At 40.2% G+C, this 9,071-nt stretch overlaps 1 protein-coding gene across 4 annotated transcripts; it reads left to right on the top strand.

The window, feature by feature from the left end:
* The first annotated feature begins 3,451 nt into the window (after nucleotides 1-3,451).
* On the top strand, nucleotides 3,452-8,753 carry tnni1d (troponin I, skeletal, slow d). 4 transcript variants are annotated; one of them, XM_079454059.1, is made up of 9 exons: nucleotides 3,452-3,596; nucleotides 4,923-5,054; nucleotides 5,158-5,214; nucleotides 6,236-6,259; nucleotides 6,361-6,402; nucleotides 6,480-6,611; nucleotides 6,866-6,955; nucleotides 7,583-7,765; nucleotides 7,968-8,753. In XM_079454059.1, the coding sequence occupies exons 6-9, from the start codon at nucleotides 6,483-6,485 to the stop codon at nucleotides 8,067-8,069; spliced, it is 504 nt and encodes a 167-aa protein (XP_079310185.1). In that variant the 5' UTR covers nucleotides 3,452-3,596; nucleotides 4,923-5,054; nucleotides 5,158-5,214; nucleotides 6,236-6,259; nucleotides 6,361-6,402; nucleotides 6,480-6,482; the 3' UTR covers nucleotides 8,070-8,753. The 4 variants fall into 4 exon arrangements, with proteins under 4 accessions (XP_079310185.1, XP_079310182.1, XP_079310184.1 ...); XM_079454056.1 differs by having other exon boundaries at nucleotides 3,474-3,596; nucleotides 5,142-5,210; XM_079454058.1 differs by having other exon boundaries at nucleotides 3,521-3,596; nucleotides 5,142-5,214.
* The last annotated feature ends 318 nt before the right edge of the window (nucleotides 8,754-9,071 follow it).

The following is a 9,071-nucleotide window of genomic DNA, read 5'->3' as shown; positions in this document are numbered from 1 at the left end:
GCTCTCTAAGATCTCAAAACGCAGGACTTTTGATAATACCTAGAATAACTAAATCCACCAAAGGGGGTCGAGCTTTCTCATATGTAGCACCTAAACTCTGGAATAACCTTCCTGATATTATTCGAGGATCAGACACACTCGCCCAATTTAAATCTAGATTAAAAACGCATCTTTTCAGCCAAGCATTCACTTAATGCAAATATGCTAAATAAACCACCAGGAGATGCTGACATTAGATATTATTTTACTAGAATAATTGGATTTATTATATAAAACACCATGTAGTGTGTTTTACCCTTTCTTGGGTTTTTCGTTTTTCCCCTGTAAAGCTGCTTTGGAACAATGCAAATTGTGAAAGGCGCTATATAAATAAAATTGAATTGAATTGAATTGAATTGAATTGGTATGTCTTTTTTAAGCGTTTTTGCAAAATTTAACAGGATTGCTAAAGGGTTAAGTTAAATAAAAGATTGTTTGCTTAAACACCGGATGATTTATCTGAAAACAATCAGTACTGTTGGTGTAAAGCAGAATCACCAGTTTCCTCATTGCTGTTAAAGCCCTGGAATAGAGTCGAGGTGTGACATAAATAAAAACTGGTTCCACAACCACTCTTTCATTTCTTTAGTATAAACAATTATATGTTGTAGCAAAGTTCGTTAGATGGGAAGGAAGGAGGCGGGAACCGGCGAACATTCAAACACGAAAACTTTAATTAAATAAACAATAAACACTCAACACTGAAGTAACCGGCAGCCACCTCACGGTAGACTGCCGGCCATAAAACATACACAAACTAAACACAGTTTCGGGCCCGGTCCTCTCTCGTCAACAGTCCTGCCGAACATCCATTTAAGCTCCCAATCTCCTCCGTGATAAGATGCGGGACCGGTGCGCGCACAGCTGCTTGCACTTATCACTCACGCCACCGGCCCCGCGTCACGGCTCTCGTCCCGCCTTCCTCACCACATACCCCCATCACCCCTTACAGGCCGGGGGGCACCCCCGAGACTGTACCTACTCCCCCCCGGGGAGCCAGTCTCGGAGTCGGCAGCGCCTGGGGGTATGCACCGGCGAGACGAAAGAACGGAGACGGGAGCCCCCGGAGCGACAGGGACGAGAGAGGGGAGAGAGGAAAAGAAAAAAAATTGTCCGGTTCCCTGACACGCTGTCACTCGGTCCTCAGCCCAGCCGAGAGGCTCTTCCTCGCGGTGCAATGCGGTAGTGCTCGACGTCGGGGGGACGGCCCGATCCTCCTTCGCCTCCTGGCGGTTGGCGATGGCCCTCGGCGTGAGGGCAGCCAGTATCGGGTCCCCCGTTTCCTGTTCCTCACCCTCATGGTTGTTGGACACAGGATTACGGCCCACGGCCAACGGCGACGACCCCCTCCGCTCCCTCCTTAAGGCCGCCATCCCACCTCGGCCCAGGAGCACGGCAGCGGGCTCTCCGTCCCAGCCGATTTTTCTTGCTCCAGCACCACCGCCTCGGGCAGCCGCCGGCGGACGTCCCTTGTCCGCGCTGCCCGAACTCCTCCGCACCACGATGCCCCTCGGCAGCGAGGGCTCTTCGACAGCATGCCCCTCCTTCCTCCCGGGTTTCGGCACCAATGTAGCAAAGATCCATAGAAGGGAAGGAAGGAGGCGGGAACCGGCGAACATTCAAACAATAAAACTTTAATTAAATAACCAATAAACACTGAAGGAACTGACCGCCAGCCACCTCACGGTAGACTGCCGGCCATAAAACATACACACACTAAACATATGTCCGGGCCCGGTCCTCTCTCGTCAACAGTCCTGCCGAACATCCATTTCTCGGGTCCCATCCAATCTCCTCCGTGATTAGATGCGGGACCGGTGCGCGCACAGCTGATTGCACTTATCACTCACGCCACCGGCCCCGCGTCACGGCTCTCGTCCCGCCTTCCTCACCACAAATGTATATAGTTTTGACAGTTCTGGGTGAAATCTAGCATCATGTTACCATGAAGAAGAGAAAATCGAGAGAGAAAATATCTCATGGCATAGTACATATAACCCTGACCAAGTATACAAATAATCTTTACCCATCGTGTTGTTGACTTTATTTGATCACATCTGCAATACTGCAAACCCACGAGAAGCATCAGGTTGCACAAAAATAAGACTGCAAGAGCGACCTGCACTTTATCCAACTTTGTGTTAATGTTTAGACTGAGATTAGATCAATGATTCATTTATGTCCCTAAAGCGCTCTGATATTTGGAATTATGTGTTTGAATTAAAAGAATTGCTGGTATAGAGCCAGGCGGTCGTGTTTAGCCAATATTGAAAGAGCACTAATGTGAGGTTTATATTTAGCAGGGAATAGACAGCTTGATAGATCATGTTTATCACAATAGGATTTACTTGAGCGAGTGAGTCCCAGTATAGTTTTTCTATAAATCATTGCCATGTGTTTTTGCAGTATTTACAGTGAACAACCTCCCCTTGTAAAAATGTACTTTGTTTTTATAATAAAATGTGTAGTAACCTGTGTTTTTTGGTGTATTGATGATCACGGCTGTACTACCATAACAATAGTTAATCCACGGTTTTATAGCAAAACCATTGTGGTAGCAGGAACCATGTTTTTTTTAACTGTAGTAAACCATGATTCATTTTCATAGGGGACATGCTGACTAGGAGTCCTTAATAAGATACAATACAAACTGTAATGTTAAGGGCATTGCACATCGAGTACGAAATTTTGCGTCCGAAATTTCCACACGTTAAAAAATAAATACAACTCACAGTGTCAATCACATTTACACACTGCCTCGGATATTTTTGTCCGTCAGAAATAGCAAGCATTTTGACAATTCAGAGACACTGTTCAAATGAGCGCCAAGTACAAAAAAACGCATACAAATACTTCGGACTGTATTTTCAAAGACCTTAAATATTGCAGACCTTACATAGACATTTAAAGGCCTAGTGTTTTTTTGGGGGACGGGATGGGGTTAAGATCTCTCGACAGAAATGCAATATAAATGACATAACTATGTCTTCAGAGGTGTATAAAGACATTACACAACAAAGCGTTATGTTTTTATTACCTTAGAATGAGCTATTTCTATCTACTGTATGTACACCGCGGGTCCCCTTACATGGAATTCGCCATGTTGTTTCTACAGTGGCCCTAATCGGACAAACTGCTATAACGTGTTTCTTAAATACGTAGTGCTTCAAACAGAGGGGTGGAGTGTGGTGTTGGTTGCAATTCGCAACCTCACCGCTAGATGTCGCTACATTTCATACACTGGACCTTTAAGAAATGTAGAGTTATAGAAAAGAAAACAATGTGTGCGTTATTTATATTTTAATTGAATACTTTTTGTTTATTATCAACACAATGCAGTTTCAATTATGTTCATTGGGCCTGTAACACACAAGTTGCATAACCATAAATCCCCCTAATCTCTCTTAATAATGTCACAGGTGTTGAAAGGCAATGATGTATTGAGCCATCAATGGCTACTGAGACAGATACTACTAACAGAGAACTAAACTGGGATAAGGTTTCAGAATAAATAGCTAGCGCACCTGCTCTGGACTAATGGAAGCCCAAACAACAAGGTCATTCTTCTCCACCATTGTTCTTTTGTTCCCTTAAAGTATAAGTTAGTGTGGATGTAACGATACATCTAAGAAAATAGAGTATTGTTAATACTGTGAGTAATGATGGCTTTGAACCTGTTATCTTTATAAAAAAAGATTTATCACTTTTTATAAAGATTATTTACAATGTTTTATGAATTCTGCCATTACATTATTACTTATCAACAACTAGAAAAAGCAAAGTGCCTACGACAGACCGCACTTGTTTGTGGTTTACAGGTTATGTTTCTTTGGCATCACAACTGACATTGGCGCAGGGTTTTTAGTTGTTTTAATGCTGATTATTTGTTAGCTGGTGAAGTTCAAGACCTTCTCTACCTTCAGTAGATTTATCGTTCCCTTTCTGTCGGTCTCTCGCTGTGTGTCGAGACTGACAGAATGGGGTTTGACTTGAGAACCTATCATCTCCGATTCTACTTTGAAAAGGCCAATGAACTTGGCGAATGGGACGGCACGCCAGACTCCGCCCCGTACAAACGGGTATAAAACCAGGTGGTGCAGGCGGAAGTCCCAACCCTTTCGAGTCCAGTACGGGCCCTGCGCCTCTACTCGGAACGACACGGAGCACAGAGGACCGGGTCTTGAGTGAGACTGATGGCGGTTGGGCGTACGCCTGCGAAGCGCCCTCTCCCCAGGGACCCCATTCTGTCAGTCTCGACACAACGTCTCGTTCCCTCATACGTTTGAATTATTTCAAGAATATGTTGAGGTTTTGCTTGAGGGTTTAAAAATGGATGTCAAGTGGTAAACTAAGACACAACAAAAGGCAAATATATTATATTTAAGTGTCATTGTGTAGACAAATACGCTGCTTCAAAAGGTTCTTCATGCCGTTAAATAACCTTTTGGTTGCATAAAGAACATCTGAACATCTGTTTGACAAAATGTTCTTTCAGATTATGGAAAAATAAAAAAGGCTTAAAGTACCTTTGACTGAATGGTTCTTTGTGAAACCAAAAATGGTTCTGTGAAGAACCTTTATTTTTAAGAGTATGGAATAAACTCTCACATTACAAATGGCCGATGAATTTGCACAAGTGACACATGTATAGTACACACTGGAAAAACTGTCACGAAAATGGTATATAAGCATATATATATATTGTTCATACATTTGAATATGTAGATATGATGACATCCATGTGCTATAAGGGCTATGTGTGGACACTATATAAAAAGTCAGTATCGTGTTAGTTTGATGCTGTTTTTATTAATTATTCGTGCAACACCGTATTCATTTTATTGCTTGTCACAGCTTCACAGTTGGTAATATTTCATTTGTAGAGCAATGCCAAGGCATTTCTGGTGACAGCCACTATATCTGCCAGCCAGTGACTGCCGGACTATAAAATCCCTTTGTCTCGCAGCCCTGTTGTTCTTTGTCCTTTCAACGACCAGATAAAAGAAAGAACACAGGTACAGCTTCCCTATTTAGTCTTTAGAAAAGGCTTATTTATTTAGGAAACAGTTTGTGTTTGACTTTGATTTAATGAATGTTTCCAGTCTCTTTCATTTGCAGGTGTTATTTCAAATATTTGGCTTATTGGATCAGCGAGGCATCACAATGGGGGAGTAAGTACAGTTCTTTTTCATTCAACATTTACCAGGCATATTTTTTATATAAAGAAAGGTGAATCTTTTTCACCTCACTTTTATGAATATCTGATAAGAAGATTGTGCTTTTTGGTTCAAATATGATGATATGAAAAATGATGATTTAGGATTTAAACTATCGTTCAAACCGACGCACAAAACCACATCCAACATGGCACAAGCATTAGACCTTTGACTCAAAATATAATTGTTACTAAAATAACCCTTGACAACTAGGACCGTTTTCCCATAAACATCCGAGGCAGGATCGGCTTTATTTATCAGCCCACATTTGATGTCCGTGATATTTCACAGCTGTTGGTGACACCTGATGCCTTGCATCAAAAGGATAGATTCCTTAAAATGCATTTCAGAACGATATATATATATTGAAATGTTTAGTGTCAATTTAAAGAAGCACGTTTATGACTCAAAATGGCGTAATAATTTGTCATTTTTTTTGTTTCTTAATTCATTATTGACAGTCAGGTGAGCATTTGATTTTATATTTATTATCATATCAATGTCGCAATTAATCGATTGAAAAAGTTGTGTGTATGTGTTTTTCTGTGTATAAAACGGTTTATGTATGTGGCGTGCATATCTATATGTATACTGTATATAAATACACAAACCAACATGCAAAATTTAAAATGCAATTATATATATATATATATATATATATATATATATATATATATATATATATATATATATATATATATATGTTGTTATATACAGTAAACGTGTGTGTGTGTGTGTGTGTGTGTGTGTGTGTGTGTACATTTATATCCGTGTATAAATATACACACACATATTTTGTAGAAACACAGATTTGACAGCCTGTGTTTGTCTCATATTGTTTAATAAACATTATTTTAATATTTTTCATGCTAATGGTTTGCTTTATGTTTTGCCTGTTTCTATAATGAACCTTGATTTAAAATTTTGCCCTCCAATGCCAATTGTAAATTGCTTCCTTTTTTGTATACTACATCTGACAGATTCGAAAGCCTGCATACACCAAAGTATGTATCAACATGACAACACAGCAAGAAGTAATAAAGAATAATATCGTCATCCATTCTTTCTTTATTTGTGTCATATTTGGTGTGCTTTTCTCGAACAGCCCAAGTCCAAGATTTCGGCATCTCGGAAACTTTCTTTAAAGGTTGGAATTTGACCTATAAGTTGTTTGTTTATTAGCTGACAAGTCTTTCATAAAGTTGCTCTTTCGTCTTCAATCAGATAATGCTTCTTAATCGAGCGATTGAAGATTTGGAGAGAGAGACACAGGAAAGGAATGAGGAAAAAACGCGCTACTTGGAAGACAAACTTCCTCCCTTGCAACTGTCTGGTCTTTCTCTGGGAGAGTTACAGGTGACAGACAAAGAAAACATTTTCAGTTTCAATTTTCAAACTTTTCTTGAGAGACTATGAGATTCGAGTTTTGATAGGAAAACAAAGCCAATAACACACACAAACATTGTAAATATCCTCCAAAAAAGATTTTTATGTCTACACTACCGTAGACATGAAAATACGTAAAATATTCACGTAAATGAAGCATGACTGTCCTGATTCGCACGAATCAGATAACCGTTTGCACTTGCAAATACTGTGTTCATCTTCAGAATCTGTGCAAGCAACTTTATACCAAAATCGACATGGCAGATGAAGAGAGATACGACTATGAGGATAAAGTTGTCAAGCACAACAAAGATGTAAGTAGCAAAGCAAGCAAGATTTCATTTTCATGAATTCATTCCTTTATGATTTACGCACAAAGGATGCAAATCTATCAGGAATAATAAAAGATGCCTGTTGGTAGCAGAAGGGAAGTTACACCTGCAGGGGTCAAAACTAGGAGTGCTCCGATCAGGATTTTTGGGGCCGATCACCGATCCCCGATTACTGGAAGCTGTATCACCCGATACCGATCACCTATTACAGGGTCTATTTGAAGCCTTCTATTTATCATGTAGCATTATTTATTAAACGATATGTACATTACGTATTACAATTAAGAGAAGACAATTTATCATGGATTGACAACTGTGTATTTATTTACAAGAAACATGTTCAGCATATTAACTTAGCAGCCTGTGCTTGGTTATTGGGAACAGCTTAGGGCTTGACAAATACAATTTTCCTGTAGAATATAAAATAAAATAAAGACAGAACATCTAAGCATCTTTAAATTTAGTATTATCTGACCGGCTTTTCTGGATCGGCCTTTATAGAGACCGCCGATCAATCATCCCAAAGCAATTATCGGTCGATTATGACCGGCGACCGATCAATCGGAGCACTCTTAGTCGAAACCTAACCTTGGTATTCCGTTGATTCAGATCACTGAGCTCAAACTGAAGATTCAGGATCTAGGAGGGAAGTTCAAGAAGCCGGCGCTGAGGAAGGTGCGCGTGTCTGCGGATGAGATGATGAGGGCCCTGCTGGGTTCGAAACACAAAGGCTCTATGGACCTCCGAGCAAATCTGAAGTCGGTCAAGAAAGAGGACATCAAGCAAGAAAAGGTACAATAGGAATTTTTTTATTGACTTGTTAGTTTTGTACATTTTTACAAACGCCTGTTAAAAACACTGTTGCCACAAGAGGTACCTTCATGAAAACTCAACTACCTGTACGTTTGAGATGTTGCCAGTCGTTCAAGTTCAGTCGTTGGGAGTTGGGCTTTTTTAATGTGGAGGTAACAAAACCGTTCTCCTTGACAAACAGGTGTCGACTAATGAGGTAGGTGACTGGCGCAAGAACGTGGAAGCCATGTCTGGCATGGAGGGAAGAAAGAAGATGTTTGACGCTGCTGGGGGAGGCCAGTGAGACCCTCTGGAATGCTTGGTCTTGATGGAAAATATGTTTTTGTGCCTTTTCACAGCTGCTGTCTAATTTTTTTCAATTATGCTTCGTGTTTTAAAGCCGTTACACAGTGTGACATTAATTGGCAAATGTCCTGACGGTTTAGTTCTATATGATGAAATTAATGGTGATTATCAAGCTTCGACTATGACAAAAAACAACATGTACTGTATGTAAGTACTGTATATGATTTGCTACTAAATTCAAAATATTATTCAGATTTAGTTTACATTGATGACTTTGGTTGTTCTATAGTGCATGACCTTGTGTTGGTACTTCAAAGCTCCACCAACTTTTGGTTTAATAATATCAACAATAAGAATTATAACTTGTGTAACCTTCTCCTTTAGAAATTCTATTGACGTCCATTCTACAAAAGGTTTTACAATAGTAGTTTCAAGTGTATCAGTATCAGTCAGCATTTGTGGTTCAGTTCTTCTGATGGCACATGTACTGTTTGCATGGCATATGTACCGAGTTCTGACTAAAAAGGCTCATATTGGATAGGTTTTGTGTACAAGGCAATATGATTATTCAAATGTGTGTGATTGTATGCTAAGTCTTAAACCAGCATAACTTTACAGAGTTAAGCAGAACATGTTTTAAACAATGTTTTATTAAACTCTTGAGCAGTCCCTGCATAGTCAATTTCTGCATGGTCATCTTCATTGTCTATTCCTCTCCCCTGGTTCGAATGTGATCTTTTGTTTTGGTGATATGCGATAGGTCCAGCTAAGCTGGCAGGTTGCGGGAAGGCATTTCTGTGGTGACGGCAGAAAATAAAGTGAGCTTTGGAAGTAGGCATTGTTACAGCAATGCGCAGCTCGTGATGTATTTTTAGCCCTGTTAAATCCCATGTCTAATCTGATTCGACCTTGAAGAGACAGGACACTGAAGTGTTTACGGGTCATCGTAACTCCAAAGTGTGCACAGTGGGAGAGTTTTCCCGTTGTCGAGTCATTCACA

This window comes from Barbatula barbatula (assembly GCF_947034865.1).
Source record: "Barbatula barbatula genome assembly, chromosome: 4".
NCBI lineage: Eukaryota > Metazoa > Chordata > Actinopteri > Cypriniformes > Nemacheilidae > Barbatula > Barbatula barbatula.
The sequence above is the reverse complement of the archived record's forward strand: the minus strand, read 5'-3'. Positions and strand labels throughout refer to the sequence as shown.

What these genes read in the sequence shown, in the direction of transcription:
- tnni1d (XM_079454059.1), top strand. Translation starts at nt 6,483, where the DNA reads ATGCTTCTTAATCGAGCGATTGAAGATTTGGAGAGAGAGACACAGGAA. An exon ending in TTTCTCTGGGAGAGTTACAG is followed by an intron (nt 6,612 to 6,865) that starts GTGACAGACAAA and finishes GTTCATCTTCAG; the next exon opens with AATCTGTGCAAGCAACTTTA. An exon ending in TTGTCAAGCACAACAAAGAT is followed by an intron (nt 6,956 to 7,582) that starts GTAAGTAGCAAA and finishes CCGTTGATTCAG; the next exon opens with ATCACTGAGCTCAAACTGAA.